This window comes from Fusarium flagelliforme (genome assembly GCF_020744385.1).
Source record: "Fusarium flagelliforme strain FIESC 12 MPI-CAGE-AA-0113 chromosome Unknown B0J16scaffold_5, whole genome shotgun sequence".
NCBI lineage: Eukaryota > Fungi > Ascomycota > Sordariomycetes > Hypocreales > Nectriaceae > Fusarium > Fusarium flagelliforme.
The window spans coordinates 626,528-645,451 of NW_025763507.1; the positions used below are offsets into that span (position 1 = coordinate 626,528).

Consider the following 18,924-nt stretch of genomic DNA (forward strand, 5'->3'; position numbering starts at 1 on the left):
CACGTGAATCTCTCAGCTCTTTCCGATATCCCCGCCAATGAACGAGTGACGCCAATCCCCATGGTTAACTCCCCACATTGATCACTGAAGGAGCTCAAAGTGATGATGAAGAACAGGAGTCAATATTTTTGAGAGATGAAGTCCGTAACATTCTAGAATATCCGATGTCTGTCTGTTAATTAAACCCAAGCAGACCTCGCAGTTCTCCGGTTTAAGAATGTTGTTCTCATGTGAATATCCATGCAATCAATACCTTCTCATAATTATACCGGACTTCCATTCCTTCCTTGACAGCCAAAACTTGTTACAGCGAATACAGCCCACTCTCTATCCGTAGACTCCCCCGAAAGCACGGCCGAGAATAAAACCGTTATCCGCGCCATTCAGAACTCCAGACTTGTTCTAAGAGCTATTTATCTTGCTAGCCGCTTCACTCAGCCTGGTTCCATGATAAATTGAGGCCTCGCTAACCTTTAAATTGTCAATTGGACATCTTTAACCCCTCTATCACTTCTCATACCATTACCCCACCATCATCATGCCTGAACAAATTCTTGACGATATTTCTCATCGCAGATATAATCCCCTCACGGATTCATGGCTGCTTGTATCTCCTCATCGCACGAAGCGACCTTGGCAGTACGTTAAAAAAAAAAAAAAAAAAACTTACATGAGAAATGATCTAACATGCTGTAGAGGTCAGCAAGAGGCCGCTGTCGCGAGTGAACTTCCTGAATATGATCCCAAAGTACGCCCATGACATCACATCATGAGAACTTCATCTGACAACTTCAGTGTTACTTGTGTCCTGGCAACCCACGAGCGGCTGGCGACTCTAACCCGAAATATGAGAAGACTTTTGCCTTTGTGAACGACTACAGCGCTGTCAAGCAAGAGCAGCCCGAATATGACGCCAAGGCCTCTTCCAATGACTTGGAATCTCTACTCCTCCAGGCTCAGGGCGTCAAGGGCGTTTGCTATGTCCTCACTTTCTCTCCTAAGCACCATGTTACCCTTCCCGACATGACTCCCGAGGAGATCGTCCCTGTCGTTGAGCACTGGACACGCATCTACGCCAACCATCTGACACCGTCAAACCCTCGTGCGGCTGAGGCTGATCAGCTTTCTATCTCGATGCCCAAGGATGCTGCCCCTAGTCCCTCGGAACAGTACCGATATATGCAAATCTTTGAGAACAAGGGTGCTGCTATGGGCTGCTCTAACCCTCATCCTCATTGTCAAGTCTGGACCACATCGACCATGCCTGAGGAGCCAGGCAAGGAGCTTGTTCAAATGGCCAAGTACCGCGATCAGCACGAAGGTCGCCATCTTCTAGGCGATTATGTCAAGCTAGAGCTGGAGAAGCAAGAACGAGTCGTCTGGGAGAACGACGCCTTCGTTATTGTATGCCCTTGGTGGGCTGTCTGGCCATTTGAGGTTCTCGTCCTCCCTAAGCGACACATCCGATCTCTTCTCGACTTCAAGCCCGAGGAGAGACTCCAGTTTGCTGAGGCCATTCAAGAAGTCACCCGAAGATACGACAACTTGTTTGAGTGCAGCTTCCCTTACAGCTCTGGTCTTCATCAAGCACCTCTTGATGGAACACCTGAGGAGTTGGAGAGCGCTTATTTCCACATGCACTTTTACCCACCTCTGCTGCGCTCGGCTACTGTTAAGAAGTTCCTCGTTGGTTACGAGCTCTTGGCTGAGCCTCAGCGTGATATCACTCCTGAGCAAGCCGCAGCCCGCTTGAGGAACTGCGGAGGTGAGCTCTACCGAAAGAATCTATAGGTTTGACCCATCCGTTTAATCTATTAAAATTTATACAATTATCTACCCATTAAACTTTTATGTCATCATCTTCAACCCAAGCAATATCCCCATCACAAGGTTTTACATCGAACCTGTCGTACGATTTCGTTACGGCGCTCCACTTAGTTGTACTGGACGTAGTAGTCGCGAACAAGAGGCATCCAGATCAAAGAGGTGGAAGCCAGGCAGAAGGGGAAGAACTGAGGCAGACCAAAGGTCATGGACTTGAAGATGAAAAGCTCACTGGCAAAGTGGCCAAAGGCAACAATGTAGGTCCAGTAAGCAAGAGTGTAGACAGGACCGATGTGAAGGTTGTAAGCGGCGTAGCATCGAACAATGCAGGTGATAAGCGTCCAAGTGCCGAACAGTCTGCCAGCGAGGGGGGTCAACTGGTCGGTGGCCTTGGGGTCGTTCTGAGCGGGAACCAGCTTGTTGGCCTGGTCTTCGGGTTCGAAGGTCTTGGTCTTGGTGGGAAGCTTGGGGTTGCGAATGAATCGACCGTTGTAGACTCGTCGGGAAAAGTGCAAGGTGGTATACGCCTGCAGTGAGTTGCCGATAGAGATAATGGAGAGCTGTATGGTCAGCATCTTACTTGGAGGGAGCGGGTTCAGGGCGTCTTACGATGATCATGTAGTAGGGCAGAACACCCTTGGCTTCGGGGAGGAAAGGCTTGAGAGCGTCCATGATGAATGATAAACGGATTAGGTAGTAACAGAAGAACGTCAATTGCTGTCTCAATGGTTGTAGAAATTAAGTAGAGGACGAAATTAGTATAAGACGATTAATCCGGGTCCGTAGGTCGGACGTATGTTTTTTGGTGGGAGAGACGGACCTGTCATCGGGGAAAGAAGCTTGGACCATCTCAACAACGTCAGGTCAGGGGTAGCAAATCTACTGGTCCCTAAAATTCAATTGAGCCCAGCCTAAGCCAAGACAAGGAGCCGAGGGGCAGAAGAGGTGCTTTACCTTGTGATTGACAACTTTTTCTCCCATCCTTTTCTCCTTCTTTTCTCTGCACAACAATTTTCCATTTTCTTGTTGCGCATCATTCAAAATGACTGCCATCGCAGAGTTTCTCGAAAACGTACCGCAGCCTCTGCAGTGGGGTCTTGCTGGTGTTGGTGCTCTCTTCCTGGGCTCCAAGATCTTGAGCTATCTCCAACTTGTCCTCAGCGCTTTCGTGCTCGGAGGTACCAACGTAAGTAATGCTGTATTTCAATTGAGCTCCTCCAAACTAACAATGTCTTTAGCTGCGCAAGTATGGAAAGCCTGGTACCTGGGCTGTCATCACCGGTGCCTCTGATGGCCTCGGCAAGGAGTACGCTCTGCAGCTCGCTGCCAAAGGCTTCAACCTCGTCCTCGTCTCCCGAACTCTGTCCAAGCTAGAAACCCTCTCCACCGAGATCCAGCAGAAGTACCCCGGAAAGGGTCTTCAGATCAAGGTTCTCGACATGGACTTCTCCAAGAACAGCGACACCGATTACGAGCGCCTCAGTCAGCTTATCTACGGTCTGGATATTGGTATCCTTATCAACAACGTCGGCCAGAGCCACAGCATCCCCGTTCCTTTCCTCGAGACCGACAAGGAGGAGCTCCAGAACATTATCACCATCAACTGTGTTGGTACTCTCCGCGTTACCCAGACTGTCGCTCCTATCATGAAGGCCCGCAAGAACGGTCTCATCCTTACCATGGGATCTTTCGGTGGATGGACTCCTACTGCTCTTCTGGCTACTTACTCCGGTAGCAAGGCTTTCCTCCAGCAGTGGAGTAACGCTCTTGCCGCTGAGCTTGCTGATGACAAGGTCGATGTTTACCTCGTTCTGAGCCACCTTGTCACCACCGCCATGAGCAAGATCCGTCGTCCTAGTCTTCTTGTCCCCAACGCTCGCAACTTTGTCAAGGCTACTCTCGGCAAGGTTGGACTGGGTGGTTACCAGACTGCTCCTTACACTTACACTCCTTGGTGGAGCCACTCTTTCATGCTGTGGTTCATTGAGAACATTCCTGGTGCTAACGGTCCTATCACCATCTCTGTCAACAAGAAGATGCACGAGGATATTCGCCGAAGGGCTCTCCGCAAGGCTGCCCGAGAAGCCAAGAAGCAGTAAATGTAGATAAGTAAAAGGTGAAGATGAATGGAGAAGGTAGCTGGATATAATGGATATCTGAAGCTGAGCAAAAAAGAAGGAGTTAGAGAGTGAATATGGAGATTAAATATAACGAAATAAAGTTCGTTTGTCTGTCCGATCAATCATTTCAGTTATCCGCATCTGTGACAACACTTTCAAAGCTTCTGATAGTGGTAGTTAGTTGGGTACATGACCCATAGTTGAGTGGCTCGGTATCCTCTTTCTCACCGACTAAGAATGGAACACGACCAAGGCATTGTCACCTGTTGGTAACACTTGAAGATTTTTGCAAGGAATAAAAGTTGAGGTGACACAGACAGCTCATAGGCGCTACCTGCTTTGACGAAATTAATTAAGCTGAGATGCTTTGGGTTTTGTATTGAATCAAGACTTTGAACGATAAAAAAAAGCCAATAGTAAACTTCCGCCGACGGTCATGTACTTGAATCACTTCAATTGAAGCTATCAGATTTTCTCAAATATTATTAACGCAATTCTTTGTCTCAACGCCCAGTATGAATGCAGCATCCTGTCTGGGTGCATTTGGCAGCATTTCATGACGCGTGGTTACTGTTCTCTCAGCCTTGCACCAAAACAGTCTTAGCGCCCAAGCCCCAGTCGCGAAAAATCCGTGCTCCATATCCAGCCTCCCCAAGCTCTCGTCAAATTGTTTATCATTTTCTCTAGCATGCAACACTTGCAATAGACTCTATCTCAACCCCGACGACGACGCGATTTAATCGACAACCAACGACCACGGTTATCGACGCGACTACGAGGGATTGTTATCCTAATTATAATTCATCCCGCGCGCCTGGCAATCGTCGCTTCACTTTTGATGATCCGCGATCTGCTTCCATCGGTATAGCAACGAACCCCAACTGGTGAAGCTTCCCAGGCCCGCCGAGGGCTTCGATTTTGCTACCCATAATGTCTTTTCCACAAACAACTCCGGTTCGCCCAGTTCCAGGCGCATTCTTGAATACGCCGGCTGTTGCTTCCAGATTTCAGCAGGGTCAAGATCCTGTGCGCCGACAGCTGTTCCCAGTTTCTGAGAGCAGCCCGTCCGTTTCGAATCTTAGGAGTCCTGCGCCGCCATCGTCAAGCTCATCGCGACCCGTCAACGCCGCTGGTTCATTAGTACCTAGGTCAACTAATAGCGATGGTTTGATTGCTCCCGCCCAGCTGCCACCTCCACGAGCGGAGAATGTAGCCCCCGTTGTCAAGGCCGCCAGGGCTATTAACCAATGCCTTCAGGCCGATGGACGCTACCCCGACCTCGATTCATACTGCAGACGTATGTTCAAGACTTCTATGGATGGTGGAACGAGCTAACAAGATACCAGAGGGCGCGTCTTCCGATTACGATCTCGAAAACACCGATTCCGCCATGGCCCCATTTCACAAGACTCAGATGTATCCTATCCCGAACCAAGTCTTCGATCACTACAACGCTGGCGAGCTCCAAACTCTTATGGGTCTCTTTGCTGAGATTAACCATGCTTGGGTTGTTATTGACAACTCCTTGTTTCTATGGGACTACACGCATCCTGACCCCGAGCTCATCGGCTTCGAAGACTCACCGCATACTATCCACGCCGTCGCGCTCGTACCCCCTAAGCCAGGCATCTTTGTCGCCTCCATTACTCATATTTTAGTTGTCGCGACTTCTCAGGAGATAGTACTACTGGGTGTTGGGGCCTCCGATACTCCTTCGGGTACCAAGTCAGTCAGCCTTTACCAGACGAAAATGAGCCTTCCTCTTCGTGGCATCGAAGTTCGCGTAATCAGTGGATCCGCCAATGGTCGAGTTTTCTTCGGTGGCAGCAACGACATCGATATCCATGAGCTTTACTACCAATCCGAAGAGAAGTGGTTCTCGAACCGATGTGGAAAGATTAACCATACCAACCCCGGCTGGTCTTCAGTTGTCACCTTACAAGGAGGTTTCTGGTCGCAAAAGTCTCCCGAACACCTTGTTGATATCGTCATCGACGATTCGAGAAGCCTTGTATACACCCTCTCGAGCCGCTCGACCATCCGAACATACCACATGGAGGCGCCTGATCGACTGAACAAGGTTATCGAGAAGGAGAAGGTCCACTGTCTTCGCGATATCGCCCATATGATCAGCCAGTCTCGTCTGCTGACCGACAAGGTTCAAATCGTTGCGATTAGTCCCATTTCTAAACAGGAGGCGGCGAAGTTGCATCTGATGGCCTTGACAAACACTGGATGCAGACTGTTCTTTAGCGCTACTAGTGCTGCGTCCTATTTGTACGGCTCGTCGACCAACCTGGCTCCCCAGAGTATGCAGGTTCAGTTTATCAAGTTCCCCCCAGGCCAGAGCGCTAGAAGATCGCCTTATCCTGGTGGTGAAACGATTGTCGATCTCGAATCCCCTGCTCTGACAAAGAGCCGAAAGGGCGCGCGATTCTCGCCTGGATACTTCTTGGATTTTGTGTGCAAGGAAACGAACCAACACGAAGATGCTCTATTTATTTCCGGACCCGAGACGGGACGTCTTAAGAACACTGTCCCTACCTCCCCTCTGAAATACCACGAGAGCGGCATCTGGATTGATATAGGAAGTCGGGCTGAGGCGGTGGGACTCATTGGGAAGCCATTTGCAGCTGCAGGACAACCTGTGGGTTTCGGTAACGAGTTGGCTGTTCAGTTCGACGATGCGCCCAGCGAATTTGCGGTTCTCACCAACACTGGAGTTCACATCATCCGACGAAGACGCTTTGTGGATATCTTTGCTTCTGCTATTCGAGGTGCTGTTGGAGACGAAGGATTAGAACTTGTCTGCCGCCGGTTTATTAACACTTACGGCCGTGTGGAGACAGTTACTACTGCTTTGGCTGTTGCTTGTGGTCATGGAGGTGACTCCCGACCTGGCGCAGCGCGTGCGATTGACCAGTCCACTGAAGACCGGGCCCGGTCCGTCTTTGTCGACTTTGGTGGACAGCCCACCATGGCCGAGACTGACAGCGCATCTCTCACAATAGACTCTGTCAACCTGTCCTCCCGACACGACGCCCTGGCTCTGTACCTCTCCCGACTGATTCGTCAGTTGTGGAAGTCAAGTGTCATCACACCGGGCGTCTCCCCTACTGGTGGTATCACCATCGCTTCTACTATTCCTCTTTCAAAGCTCAGCACCGTTCAAGAAGCCCTGGAGCGTCTAAGGAGGTTCCTCGACTCCAACCGTGGTCTTATCCAGGGTTTGTCTGGTCCTTCTGATCTCCAGCATGTGTCTAGTCGCCAGGAGGAGGTCGCTCTGCAAGCCGAGCACCAGGCTCTACATGCTCTGCAGAAGTTGATGGAGAGCATTTCAGAGGGCATTTCCTTTGTTCTGATGCTCTTCGACGAGCGCGTGTCTGATATCTACACTCGTCTCGACGATATTGCCCGTCAACAGCTTAAGGAACTCACATACGAGAAGCTCTTCTCTCAAACAGATGGCAAGGATCTGGCTAAGCTCCTTGTCAAGGCTATTGTTAACCGCAACATTGAGAGTGGCTCCAACGTTGAGACTGTTGCCGACGCCCTGCGACGGCGATGTGGCAGCTTCTGCAGCCCAGATGATGTCGTCACTTTCAAGGCCCAGGAGCAACTCAAGCGGGCTTCTGACCAACCTCTTCAAACGAACCAGTCCCGAAGCTTGCTTCATGAAAGTCTCAGGCTATTCGAGAAGGTTGCTGGCAGCCTCACTTTTGCCAACCTCCAGACCGCTGTCCAACAATATATCGATCTCAAGTACTATGCCGGCGCTGTCCAGCTGTGCCTGGTTGTTGCACGGGAAAAGGACAGGGGTAACACAGCTCTTGCTTGGGTCAATGATGGTAAACCTTCGGGTGACCCTCGAGCCAATGCTTTCAACGACCGCAAGCGTTGTTATGATATGATTCACGATGTACTGAGCCACCTGGACGCTGCGTCAAGCAGTGAGCCTGAAATGGTTGATGGCCGACTGACTCTTATCGCTACTAAGAGGCTTGAGGCCTACAAGGTGGTGAATGAGTCTGATGACGAGGTGTTCCATTTCGACCTTTATGAGTGGTATATTCAACAAGGATGGACCGACCGCATCTTGGCTATCGAATCAAACCACGTGGTTACCTTCCTTCAGCGACTTGCTGGTACCAATATCGAGCATGCTGATCTGTTGTGTCGTTTCTACACCAACCGCAGCCGATTCTTTGATGCAGCTGAGGTTCAGGCTGAACTTGCTAACTCCGATTTCCCCATCAGCATCAAGGACCGAATCAGATTGCTCAGTCTGGCCAAGGCCAATGCCAACGTCTCTACAACTGGTATTAGCCGACAGCAGCAGCAGATGCTCAACCACAGTGTCACTGAGCTGCTGGAGATTGCCCATATCCAGGATGATTTGTTGGAACGATTGAGAGCGGATGACCGTATTGATCCTGAGAGGGCTATTGAGATTGAGGACGCTCTTAAGGGCAAGATTCAAGGACTCTCCGAGGTAAGTTTTGGCATATTCCAGATCACATATAACGTTTGCTTACACATCTTAGCTGTTCAATGACTACGCCGACCAGGCCGGTTACTACGACCTCTGTCTGCTTATTTACCATGTGGCTGATTACCGTAACCATATGACGATTTCGGGTACCTGGAACAACTTGATCCAGCAGACACACGATGAAGTCATGTCTCGTCTGGAGATGTCAGCACCCGGAATGCCCTCGCCACCCCTACCCTACGAAGCCGTTACCAGCAAGATCCAAAACATTGCCCACCGTACATCACTCGACAGCTTCATCTTCCCCATCCAAGACCTCCTACCAGAACTCTGCCGTTACGCCGTGGCACAACAACAAGATGCCACAATTGGTGCTGATCCTACCTGGCCAGTCCAGCTGTTCCTTACCTTGGGTGTTTCTCATGACATGATTGTCCGAGTGCTGGAAGGCGTTTTCGATAGCCAAGATTACGGTTTCAGCGGATCCGTGAGAAACCGCATGATTGAGCTTATTGTTTATGTTGTTAGCGACTGGGTGGCCGAAGCCCGCCGACGTGGTGGTGCAGGCAAGGGCGGCGCCATTGGCCCCTCTGTAGCCGATCTCCTCAAGAGATGCGACGCCGCCCTGCCTCCTCCCGGACATGGCAACAACGCCGGCGGTGCAGACCTGGCCGATGTCAGGCGGGTGCTCAAGGGACTGAAGCGAGAAGTTGACGGTCTGTCGCAACGGGTGCCTACAGGAAGTCTTAGGTTTGCATAAGAAAGCATAGAGGTTTGATCAAGAATATGAGGGGTTTTGAGTAGTTGTTTTTGCTGTCAAAGGGATGATGAATATGCTATAGGCGCCAAACGGGTGCGTTGTACTGTATAGGTTCAAAGGTTTTATTTTTTTTACATTGTAATTATTAAAGACATGGGAAGTAGGCGCCCCTTGAAAAGAATGGAAAGAAACGGTAACAGAAGAATATGCGCTGTATCTATGACTCCTCGAGTGAAGTGTTGACCGCCAATGCAGGGCAGTTTTGTCCACAGCAGTTCGCACCCTGTCATCGCAGATGCTGTCCAGAATACCCTGCTGCCCAGTCGTTGCAACAGTAACCAGTCGACTGCAACAATACCCAGTCATTGCCAGCGTTGTCATAAGGCGACCGCAGCGTTGCGTTTTTTACCGCCCTGTCTGCTGGCAGCGGTGAGGTGTGGGTGAGGCCTGCATATGTTGCCCGCCTCACTTTGGGAGCAGTGTGAGAGTTAGGCGAAAAAAAGGTGACACGCCATTGTTGGAATGGGCCTCACGCAGATGGCACTGTGGGGGTGTTGGAGAGGATGTTGGATATATAAGTGAGGTTTGGTATGATGGTGAGGCAGTATTCACTCGGCTTGCCTTTCATGGACACTCTTCTAGGCTTGTGGGTTTGATACTGACGCCTTTACTTTCGTTATGGTCTGAGACTTGATGTTTCTTTTGTTTCTTGGAGCTGGACTCCCTGCTTAATACGACTTGCTTAATACGACTTGCTTAATACGACTTATATACATCGGCGATAACAAGCATCAACTCAACACCACGATGGCGAGATACACTGTCAACAACTACGACAAGTTCAATCATCCACGATGAGAACTTCAAACATCAAATGTTACAAAATAATTCATCAACCATGATGCTTATTACATACGTTTACCACGCTTCGGCGTGCTTTTCACCCAGCGATTAGCAACATTGCTTCGCTGGGCACCACGTTCAAGACCACCCTCAGAGTTTCACCACAACTACAAACTTCAATCTCATGGGGCTCTGGTCGCCCATACTCGACATGATCCGGCGTCCGGTATGGTTTCAAACAATTCGACTTCTTGTATCTTGTGGTCCGGGATGGACTTGGTTTAGATACTCGGAGTTAATGGGGGGGATTGCTTCCGGTCGTTTTTATAGATTGGGAGGAGTTATAGAGGAGATAGAATGGGTTGATAAACGGTCTTTATATAATGTTGAAAGGAGGTTATACTCGTTCGTTAATAATCCTTTGTATCATTATTGGGGTGGTTAGACTGTTGAGTTGCTACTGTCAGATTCGACCAAAACATATATATATATACCTAATCATCTTACACGAATAGATCTGATAGAGAACCATCATGTTGAATCCATGCGTATTTATCTTAATAATTATCAATCTTCTTTCTAATTCTAAATCACCTTGATGAATACTCCGATGTAGTCTCCGTGCGGCGACTTTTCGGATACTTCGCATACATAAATATCCCCATCGCAACCACCAAAAATGAGTATCAACAACACAATTCACACTCATGCTAAGATCTTTTGTACCAATTGCAGCAAAAACAGCAAAGATGGCTTCCCCAAATGTCGATCCCGCACTCATGACCCTCCAAAATCTCTACGCCAACAAGGATAAAGGCAACTTCGAGGAGCAAATGATCTACGTCTCGAAGACTCTCATGCCAAGGCTAATCAGGAGTCTCCCTCCACAAATGGGAATATCACAAGATATGACTACGCCTGTCAAGTTTCTGGATAGTGCTTGTGGGACTGGTGTTTTGACGGATGCTGTTCAGAAAACACTGTCTAAGGATGTTCTTGACAAGAGTACCTTTTTGCTGGCTGATGCTGGGGATGGGATGCTTAATGTTGCGAAGAAGAGACTTGGCACTGAGGGCTGGATTAATGCCGAGATTAAGAAGTTGGACGCTACAGTAAGTTGACTTCTTGACCTAGAGTATCGAATGCTAACAAGGAGATAGAACACTGGACTTGAAGATAACTCGTTTACGCATGTTGGGCTCGGTCTAGCACTTCACCTTATTCCCAAACCTGATGCTGTTCTAGCTGGTAAGTACTCTTCGCCAGCTTTCAGAAGCATATCTAATATCTCCAGACTGCAAACGCATCCTCAAATCAGGCGGCATCTTCGGCGCGACAACCTTCCACTCGGAAAACACATTCTGGGTCCCCGACATGCGCACAGCCTTCGCCTCCTTCCCCTTCCCAGCACCTCTACCCGACGTAATGCCCATGCAAATGCACGACCAAGGCGACTGGAAATCTCCAGTATGGATAGAGCAGCATCTCAAAGAGCAAGGCTTTCGGGACGTTAAAGTCACTGTGGATCACGACAAGTACTTCTTGAGAAGTGCGGAAGAGTATGTGTTGCAGGTTGGGATGATGCTGGGGTGGTTGATGAATGCTTATTGGAGTGAGGAGGTTAGAAAGGAGCATGATGTGAATGAGGTTAAGGAGTTGGTTAGGAAGCATTTGGAGGAGAAATATGAGGGGAAGGGGTGGGAGATCGAGTACAAGGTGATTGTTATGACTGGAAGAGTTGATTAAGTTACGTTTGGAAGAGGATACGGAGGACTACAAAGCTTAACATTTTCGCAGCTCCAAGTTAGATACAGAAGGATACCTAGCTCAGAGTTGTTTAGCATTTCCTGTATTAATATATCAACACAGAAAAGACTTGGGATTGGACATGCAGGTCAAGTAATGTTCCTATCTTGTTCTTCAAAATCATTGCTACCGTGGCTAACCTGTAGCGCCCATGTGTGGCTTCTGCAGGGACCTGCACGAGCCTTGTTCAGCAATCGTTCACAGAAACCCCATCAATCCAAGGTAAATGCTCTGCAGAACATCAGTGCATCTATAAGACCCATCGTGATTAAATGCTAGCAAAATGTTCATTGATAGTAGAACCCCTTTGGAGTCCCCCCTTGGCCAAGGAATGAAAGTGACACGTGATACATCCAGCCAAGGGGAACTTGTTAGCTTATCTCCACATGGCCTCGACCTGAGCTTCAACACTGCAACTAGAAGAGGGGGACGAGCTACTTTTCTTTTTTCTTATCGCCATGTTATGACTTTGATGCTCAATCCGGACTCCCAATTAACTGAGGGCCGTTGATTACATACCAAACCTCCTCTCCGCGCTATTATCGCCATCATGATCGCTCCTACATGGACCCTCCTCGCCCTCGGCGCATTAGTCGCCGCGACACCATCCAGAGAAGATGCGCTTCCGTCGTATCACTACGGCGCTCCCATACCCGTCGAGTGTATGAGTCGTAACTCGTATGTGTCCCCAAAGCACTAGCTACGAAGTCTGGTATTAATGTATTGGCAGAGAAACTGGCGAACATGTCGAAAACGAAAAACACGAAATCGAATGGAAACCCTTCCCAACATGCAACGAAACCGGTCGTCCCCTTGAATTCAACTACGGAAAAGAAGGCGAAGTCAACTGCACAATCGCCATGATCGACGATCCCTTTTTCCATCTCCTCGAATTCTACATCCACTCCGATGCGCCCCTGTCCTGCCGCGTTCCGTCCCGTCCTGCCGCCGAAGTCGAAGTCGTCGGCGAAAAGGCTCCCCCAAGGGAGTACGTTCCCGTGGTGTTTGCTCTAGCTGGTACACTGCAGCTGAGCCATATTCATATCAGCACCAAGATGAATGTCTTGCTGCATAGCACGCCGAAACACCATGCGCATCCGCATGATAGCGGTGTGTTGGATTCTGCGATTGCGTATAGTACCAGTCCTTTGCATCATCTGCAGGGCTCGCATACGAGAAAATTAGTTATTGGTGACCCGCTGCCGTTAGTGCTTTCCGTGCGATGGTTTCCTACGCCTGCGCTGCCGAAGACGGAGGGCAAGGTGGAGTGGCAGGGACTTGGAGGACATATTTATGCTAGTACTGTATTTTACAGTCTTGTGTCGTTTGGCGCGGGTGTGCTTGTTGCGGGTATGTATACTATGGGTGTGGTATTGCCGAGACGACTTAAAGGACGGGCGCTTGGTGGTGCGACGCCTCTGGGATATGGGGTTGGTACTGTTGGGAATGGATGGGGGTATTCGAAGCCGAATAAGCGATCGGATTAGATATATGTATAATGCGTTTATGGAGCCGGGAGGATATGGGTTCTTTTTCTTTAGAGCTTGTAATGTGAAAAGTAGCCGGGAAGTACATTCGCCTGGCAGTGTATCATCAGGTGTCCTTGTATCTTTCCCTCGTGATGTTTACTGTGTCTTGGACTTGTTATCACCGCTCACACGTCGCAGCAACCTCATATACATATCCACCGCCATAATACCAGCTACAAGAATTAGCAAAGCACCTTACACTAGAGAAAAAAACTTACGTAGAACAGCATAAGGAGCATACGTCCCCCAAGCCAAACTCATCTTCTGACTCTCACTAACCAAATCCCCACCCATACTCAACAACTCAGCAACACAAGCAACAGACCCCATAGCAGTCAAACACCCAAACGCCAACCCCGCCAGCTCCGTAGGTCCGGTAGTAGGTTTCTTAGAAGCCATGTTCCAGACGATGTAAGCAGCAAGGGGGAATTGGACGAGTAACTCGATGTAGTACATGCTGTGCAGCCAAGCGCCGGTGAAAGAGGGGCCGTAGAATGGGTCGCCGGAAATGGAGATGTAGTTTCTGCGGATGATGCTTAGAGGAGAGGAGGGAGAGGAGAATGATGCTGGGTAGAATTCTGAAAAGTCGAGGACTGGAGTTGTTAGTTAACTGGGAGATTGAGGCTGGAAGGTGAGAGGTACCGATCATGCCGAATATTTGGGGGACGATCATGAGTACGTAGACCCAGTCGCGGAGGGGTTTTTGAGCCATGATTAATCAAAAGTGAGGTCTACAGTAGGAGAATAAATATCTGGTAGATCAATTGAGTTGCAAATGGCTGATATTGTTGTGTTATGAGATGGTTCAAGATCGACTTGTTTGGTGTTGGGAAATGAAATGAGGTGGCCTTCGGCTCCGGACCCTAGTTCCACCCCGGGATTCTCGGCCGCCGATGGTCACGAAATCCGTATAAGTCAAACTCAACACCGAAAAGAAGTACAGAACTGGTGATAGAAGAAGCGCGGTTCAATTGTTCCAAACTGCGCCCGCCATATTGTCTCGATGTTATTATGAGGCAGATGAGTGAAGTAGAGCATCCCCAATGTCCAGCCCTCAAATCCAGTCTATCATTACATCCATCAAATGCCCATTATTCCCGTGCTCTACTGAATCGCTGTAACAGTATTCAAAGCCTCAACATCATACCCAGCCATCAAATCCGCCCAGAACTCATCATCAAACTGAAAATCACACGCCCAATCCGGATTCGCCGGCTCAAGCACCACCTGCGCCTGCTCAATCTCCCTCTGCTCATCCTGCGGAATCTTGCTCATATACCACTGTCTAATCCATCGAACCTTGAAACTCGATTTCAAGAACACACTACTCCCATCTTCCATAACTCGTCTTCTTCTGTTCAGTCGTATAGTCTCTTGATCCGCCCGCGCGAATTGATCGCTTAGCTTTTGGAGGACGTTTTGGAATTGGAGGTGTAGGCGTGCGGATTTGGTGTCCCAGTCAGGGGATGTGTCGGCGAGGATGAGGCGGGATGCTGTTACTAATCCGAAGGCGAGGACGCAGGATACTGTTATGGGGAGGATAGAGTAGGTGCTGGCGGGGACGCTGGTGTGCTGTGTTAAGGATGATCGGGCGGCTTCGAGACATTTCCACATGTATTGGGAGCGGAGGAAGGGTTCGGAGAGGGACGTGTCTGTGGCTAAGAAGGAGGAGGGTTTCATGTTAAGGATCGGTTCGTAGAGACGGACGATCAGGGAGTTGTAGTGTGCTCTGAAGCCAGCTAATCACTGTTAGTAACCGCTCAAGCTTGATAAGTATACAGGTGGGTGTCAGAAGAATTGTCCTATGAGGCTTAGCTACAGAAATGAAGTAGCCTGAGCCGGTATAAGGTGACCGAATTGTTTCATCTCTTATGCTCTCGGCGACCAATTCTTCTGACACCCTGATGGTATAGTACTAACGAGTGTTTTGGACAGCTTCTGGCTGCGCTTCAAAGTACTTGTCCAGTTCGCGATGGGCGCTATCGAGCGCCATGGCCATCACGGCGTTGAATGTCGGAATAGTAGAATCGAGAGGATCAATGGTCGGTAAAATGCTCATACCGCGTTCGGTAAGATGCTGCATGCGAACTAGGGAGACGAGATAGACGTCTGTTTCGCATTCGTTGAGTTCGAGGAGGTTGTCGCAGCATTGGGAGAGGTGAGTGCTCCAGTTGAAGAGGGTGCTCTTTCGGAAGTATGTGCTGAGTCTGTATCTTGTCAGTTCGAGCTTAGACAAGAGAATCCAGGCGTTGAAGGGAGATCTGGCAAGACTCACATGTTTGTGATATGGTAGACGCCCAATACCGCCCGTTTATCAGCCGGAGTCTGGTAGGGCTTCCCCTTGATGCACTGCTTGCCCATACTCGTCCAAGCATCTCCAAGTAAAGTCTTCGGACCACCAAGAAAGGAGCCCGCAATCTTATCCAGCCTCAGATCAATGACCAGCCCGACAGCCATCTGGACAATGTTGGTAACTTGAAGTTCTCCGTAGAAGTGAAAGTCATTCCTGACGCCATCAGCACTCGAGCTCTCCCGTCTTAAGGGGTATGTGTGAGTCGCAAGGTACTTACCATCCAAGGTAGATAATTATCGCCTGTAGAATGTCTGTCGACCTCTCCTGCCTCACAAAAACATGCTCCGCCAAATACCTCCTAAACCACGCCTTAAAGTCCACCTGCACCTTATCCTCCAGAGGCGAAACGACCGCCAAGATCGTCCAGAACAGCAAACTAGACTCGGTATACAACTCATGAGACGTCATGTACTCTGATAAGGGAGCGAAGGGGAAGTGCGGGACGTAATCGCGGCGGTAGAGCTCCAGGCGCTCCGAGGCTTGGGCGTGAGAGACGCTGAAGCCGGGAAAGAGTTCAACGTTGGCGGTCAAGTGGGAGGGGATTGAGGCATCGCCTTGTAGAATTTCTAGGGATATTGGGTCTAGCGATGGACCTTGTACTGGTTGTCGTGGGCGAGGTTGCTCTTTGGGACTTTCGGGGGTTGGCGGGAGGTTTTGGCGGTTTGCGAGGAGGGAGACTATGCCATCGATCTTTTTCTCCAGTTGCGCGACTCTTCTATCATCTCATCAGCAACTGTATCTATCAAGAAGGGAAGATGTACTTACGTTGACTTTCCTCGCTTTCTTCGCTGTGTGATCTCAGGTACTTGACAGTCAAGCTTCATCCGTAAACATCTGCATGCAGCCTCAATTAGTATATACATGGCCATCAAGTAACAGTGCCATACCTTGAACAAGTCTTTTCTAGTCTTCCAGATCCAGAACTAGGCCACTGACATTTCATCTTCAGCCTGGCACAATTCGTACAAGCCCTCGTCTTAGGACATTGGTCCGGCGACCGAACATCGCTGATAAGACAATCATCCATGATGAACAACGTTATTGAGCCAAGAACAGCATCAATAGTAAGAAAGAAGAAACAGAGAGAAAATGATTGAATGTTCGAGTGGTGTTGTCGGACGTAAAGGTGATAAGTCCGGGCGTCGGAGATCTTTATAGCGTCCGGTCTTACTGTGAATTTGGCGTGTAGGGGGGGAGTTGGCTGGGTTCGCTACGGAATCGGGAACTTTTTAATGGTCCGATTTCCGGTTGGTAGTGCTTACATCTACAACCGCCAAGGACAAGGGATGACTTTCACTATTTATTGATTGAGATAGCATTTTATCGCAAGGTCAATTCATTTATTTACGCCTGGTTTCTCGTCTGATCAAAGTTTGATGCTATCTAGCTCAATACATGGGGGGGAAACCGCCAACGCCAAAGCGAATACAATATGGGATCTGTGTTCTCTAAACAAACAGTTGTCTCCAATATCTCGATGTCCCTCTCCCTGTCAGACGGCCGCATATTCAGACGATTCATCTGCAGTGCGACATATGGCGTATGCCCATCTCTAACACAAACATCGGTCTCTCATAGCAGGATGGCGGCGCTCGGATACATGAGGGTAATGAAGAAAGTTCTGTGTAAATGTTAGCTTGAACAACTTCCACATAACTAACTGAACATACCGTAAACAAGCATAAGGTCGATAACATTGGGGGAAATTGCGAAAGGGTATCATCGGTCCGCCCAGCTGTCGGAGGTTCAGGGGAAAAGGATAGAAAGACACTCCTAGTTCATGTTAGCTAAGATAACTTTTGCAGAATGAGAGAGTCTTACCGCGACCAAGCGTCACATTTCATAAGGGGAGGTCATGTAGGGGAACTTTTGTCTATTCCCAACTATCTATCTACTGTTAATACCGACAAAGGAAATAGAAAGGAGTGTGTTGTTACAAAGGAAAGGAAAGGAAAGGAAGGGTGTTTCGTACCGGAGAGTCCTTCACTATCGCATCTGCTCACCAATAGCTCGTCATCTTCTCTCTCACAATTCGGGTATCCTCGCAAAGTTCATGCCAAGTCGCACTCATTAATAATCACAACTGAATTGTTCCGTCATCCCATCAGTTCTCGTTCGTTCTCGCTTGTCGTAAAGGAAGTAATTTACTTCTGCTCGGACTCATTCGAGTCGGCGTCCTTGGTCTCCTTCTTGGCCTTGGTCTCGACCTTGTCTTCTTCATCGTCTGAGAGGCCAAGGAAAGGGGCCACCTCCGCCTGATGGCGAAGGTTTTCTCGATGCTTTTGGCGCTGTTGACGGCGAGTCATCGCCGTCTCCTGAGAACGATCCACGTCGTCATTGCCACAATTACCGAAGCTCTTGGTGTTGCGGCGGGCGCCGGACTTCTCGTTGGTGGAAGGCATTGTATCAGATGTCGTTGTGGAGATGGTAGGATAAGTTGAAGGTTGAATAGAGGGTGAGGTTGAATGTTGAGTAGAAGGTAGAGTGGTATGAGGGTGTTGGTAGTTGTGTTGCGTTGCGTTGCGTAGGTAGCAAGTGGTGGGTGGGTATGTGGGTGGGTGAAAAGAAGTTCCAGGTTGGACGGGAAGAAAGGGGAAACTTATGCTACTATGGCACTGCGAAGGACGCAGAGTGAATTTCAAGATGTTCGCAGCAGCGACGCGTCTGTCACGCCCGCGATCAAGCGCGTTGCGAGGTCACTGGCGGACGTCTGGAACTCGCTTGATAGGCAGCATGAACTAGTGCACAGTTTTGTGAACTGCCCCGAACGGTGTACCGAACAGAGGGTACTTTAATCGTGCAATATCAAGGAGTTAATTAACCAAGAATTTAGAGGGCGACGTGTATTCCGTTCTCGAGGATATCTGAAGAAAACTCGAGACGGGAGCGGATAGCTGCAGGACCATGATGCTCCACGGCCAATGAACGAACTCGGCATTGATTTCATGAAGGTATTGTTATTCAGGAAGATGGCTGGTGAAGGAGAAAAAACTATTATGAGTTACTGGAGTAGACATGAATATGGTCATTTTAAATTTTCGACTTCCTGTTCTGCATAGGGGGTTGTGTGCCACGTAGTTACATACCAGCACTCTAGCATTGGATCTCAAACTTTGGAAATAATGCACTTGATTGAAGTTGATTATCACCAAAAGGAGCAATGGAACTTCTGTCTAGCTTCTCCGGATGCTTTCTCG

General features: G+C 49.1%; 9 protein-coding genes across 9 annotated transcripts; 5 read left to right on the forward strand and 4 right to left on the reverse strand.

Moving 5' to 3' along the window:
- Positions 1 to 93: 93 nt before the first annotated feature.
- On the forward strand, positions 94 to 1,835 carry B0J16DRAFT_415683 (galactose-1-phosphate uridylyltransferase). Its single transcript, XM_046133540.1, has 4 exons — positions 94 to 140; positions 194 to 639; positions 697 to 748; positions 796 to 1,835. The coding sequence occupies exons 2-4, from the start codon at positions 539 to 541 to the stop codon at positions 1,789 to 1,791; spliced, it is 1,149 nt and encodes a 382-aa protein (XP_045980919.1). The 5' UTR covers positions 94 to 140; positions 194 to 538; the 3' UTR covers positions 1,792 to 1,835.
- Positions 1,836 to 2,696, reverse strand: B0J16DRAFT_306304 (uncharacterized protein). Its single transcript, XM_046124789.1, has 2 exons — positions 2,434 to 2,696; positions 1,836 to 2,384 (listed from the first exon to the last, which is right to left on the reverse strand). The coding sequence occupies exons 1-2, from the start codon at positions 2,494 to 2,496 to the stop codon at positions 1,935 to 1,937; spliced, it is 513 nt and encodes a 170-aa protein (XP_045980920.1). The 5' UTR covers positions 2,497 to 2,696; the 3' UTR covers positions 1,836 to 1,934.
- Positions 2,697 to 2,739: 43 nt separating this feature from the next.
- B0J16DRAFT_306306 (uncharacterized protein) lies at positions 2,740 to 4,343 on the forward strand. The gene is made up of 2 exons (XM_046124790.1): positions 2,740 to 3,010; positions 3,063 to 4,343. Exons 1-2 carry the CDS (start codon positions 2,867 to 2,869, stop codon positions 3,921 to 3,923), a joined length of 1,005 nt encoding a protein of 334 aa, XP_045980921.1. The 5' UTR covers positions 2,740 to 2,866; the 3' UTR covers positions 3,924 to 4,343.
- A 297-nt stretch (positions 4,344 to 4,640) lies between these two features.
- Positions 4,641 to 9,400, forward strand: B0J16DRAFT_363349 (Non-repetitive/WGA-negative nucleoporin C-terminal-domain-containing protein). The gene is made up of 3 exons (XM_046129869.1): positions 4,641 to 5,241; positions 5,291 to 8,436; positions 8,489 to 9,400. Exons 1-3 carry the CDS (start codon positions 4,875 to 4,877, stop codon positions 9,194 to 9,196), a joined length of 4,221 nt encoding a protein of 1,406 aa, XP_045980922.1. The 5' UTR covers positions 4,641 to 4,874; the 3' UTR covers positions 9,197 to 9,400.
- A 1,332-nt stretch (positions 9,401 to 10,732) lies between these two features.
- Positions 10,733 to 11,801, forward strand: B0J16DRAFT_343784 (S-adenosyl-L-methionine-dependent methyltransferase). The gene is made up of 3 exons (XM_046128100.1): positions 10,733 to 11,151; positions 11,200 to 11,287; positions 11,334 to 11,801. Exons 1-3 carry the CDS (start codon positions 10,747 to 10,749, stop codon positions 11,783 to 11,785), a joined length of 945 nt encoding a protein of 314 aa, XP_045980923.1. The 5' UTR covers positions 10,733 to 10,746; the 3' UTR covers positions 11,786 to 11,801.
- A 594-nt stretch (positions 11,802 to 12,395) lies between these two features.
- Positions 12,396 to 13,332, forward strand: B0J16DRAFT_321267 (uncharacterized protein; the record flags this gene model as incomplete). The annotated part of the gene is made up of 2 exons (XM_046125632.1): positions 12,396 to 12,523; positions 12,576 to 13,332. 2 exons carry the CDS (start codon positions 12,396 to 12,398, stop codon positions 13,330 to 13,332), a joined length of 885 nt encoding a protein of 294 aa, XP_045980924.1.
- Positions 13,333 to 13,470: 138 nt separating this feature from the next.
- Positions 13,471 to 14,086, reverse strand: B0J16DRAFT_385566 (transmembrane protein 6/97; the record flags this gene model as incomplete). Its single annotated transcript, XM_046131506.1, has 3 exons — positions 13,471 to 13,547; positions 13,593 to 13,967; positions 14,017 to 14,086. 3 exons carry the CDS (start codon positions 14,084 to 14,086, stop codon positions 13,471 to 13,473), a joined length of 522 nt encoding a protein of 173 aa, XP_045980925.1.
- Positions 14,087 to 14,325: 239 nt separating this feature from the next.
- Positions 14,326 to 16,826, reverse strand: B0J16DRAFT_343787 (uncharacterized protein). Its single transcript, XM_046128101.1, has 6 exons — positions 16,615 to 16,826; positions 16,493 to 16,561; positions 15,945 to 16,442; positions 15,650 to 15,880; positions 15,295 to 15,581; positions 14,326 to 15,113 (listed from the first exon to the last, which is right to left on the reverse strand). Exons 1-6 carry the CDS (start codon positions 16,752 to 16,754, stop codon positions 14,479 to 14,481), a joined length of 1,860 nt encoding a protein of 619 aa, XP_045980926.1. The 5' UTR covers positions 16,755 to 16,826; the 3' UTR covers positions 14,326 to 14,478.
- Positions 16,827 to 17,038: 212 nt separating this feature from the next.
- On the reverse strand, positions 17,039 to 18,129 carry B0J16DRAFT_415690 (uncharacterized protein; the record flags this gene model as incomplete). Its single annotated transcript, XM_046133541.1, has 3 exons — positions 17,039 to 17,348; positions 17,398 to 17,500; positions 17,876 to 18,129. The coding sequence occupies 3 exons, from the start codon at positions 18,127 to 18,129 to the stop codon at positions 17,280 to 17,282; spliced, it is 426 nt and encodes a 141-aa protein (XP_045980927.1). The 3' UTR covers positions 17,039 to 17,279.
- Between the last annotated feature and the right edge of the window lie 795 nt (positions 18,130 to 18,924).

Bases quoted from the DNA above. Each gene is read 5' to 3' on its own strand.
- B0J16DRAFT_306306 (XM_046124790.1), top strand. From the start codon at position 2,867: ATGACTGCCATCGCAGAGTTTCTCGAAAACGTACCGCAGCCTCTGCAG. The intron at 3,011-3,062 runs GTAAGTAATGCT...CAATGTCTTTAG, and splicing joins TCGTGCTCGGAGGTACCAAC to CTGCGCAAGTATGGAAAGCC.
- B0J16DRAFT_343787 (XM_046128101.1), bottom strand. From the start codon at position 16,754: ATGGATGATTGTCTTATCAGCGATGTTCGGTCGCCGGACCAATGTCCT. The intron at 16,443-16,492 runs GTAAGTACATCT...ATGAGATGATAG, and splicing joins AGAAAGCGAGGAAAGTCAAC to AAGAGTCGCGCAACTGGAGA. The intron at 15,114-15,294 runs GTTAGTACTATA...AACAGTGATTAG, and splicing joins AGAAGCTGTCCAAAACACTC to CTGGCTTCAGAGCACACTAC.
- B0J16DRAFT_343784 (XM_046128100.1), top strand. From the start codon at position 10,747: ATGCTAAGATCTTTTGTACCAATTGCAGCAAAAACAGCAAAGATGGCT. The intron at 11,152-11,199 runs GTAAGTTGACTT...ACAAGGAGATAG, and splicing joins TTAAGAAGTTGGACGCTACA to AACACTGGACTTGAAGATAA. The intron at 11,288-11,333 runs GTAAGTACTCTT...TAATATCTCCAG, and splicing joins ACCTGATGCTGTTCTAGCTG to ACTGCAAACGCATCCTCAAA.
- B0J16DRAFT_415683 (XM_046133540.1), top strand. From the start codon at position 539: ATGCCTGAACAAATTCTTGACGATATTTCTCATCGCAGATATAATCCC. The intron at 640-696 runs GTACGTTAAAAA...AACATGCTGTAG, and splicing joins CGCACGAAGCGACCTTGGCA to AGGTCAGCAAGAGGCCGCTG. The intron at 749-795 runs GTACGCCCATGA...TGACAACTTCAG, and splicing joins TTCCTGAATATGATCCCAAA to TGTTACTTGTGTCCTGGCAA.
- B0J16DRAFT_306304 (XM_046124789.1), bottom strand. From the start codon at position 2,496: ATGGACGCTCTCAAGCCTTTCCTCCCCGAAGCCAAGGGTGTTCTGCCC. The intron at 2,385-2,433 runs GTAAGACGCCCT...CTGACCATACAG, and splicing joins TGCCCTACTACATGATCATC to CTCTCCATTATCTCTATCGG.
- B0J16DRAFT_363349 (XM_046129869.1), top strand. From the start codon at position 4,875: ATGTCTTTTCCACAAACAACTCCGGTTCGCCCAGTTCCAGGCGCATTC. The intron at 5,242-5,290 runs GTATGTTCAAGA...ACAAGATACCAG, and splicing joins CCTCGATTCATACTGCAGAC to AGGGCGCGTCTTCCGATTAC. The intron at 8,437-8,488 runs GTAAGTTTTGGC...TACACATCTTAG, and splicing joins AGATTCAAGGACTCTCCGAG to CTGTTCAATGACTACGCCGA.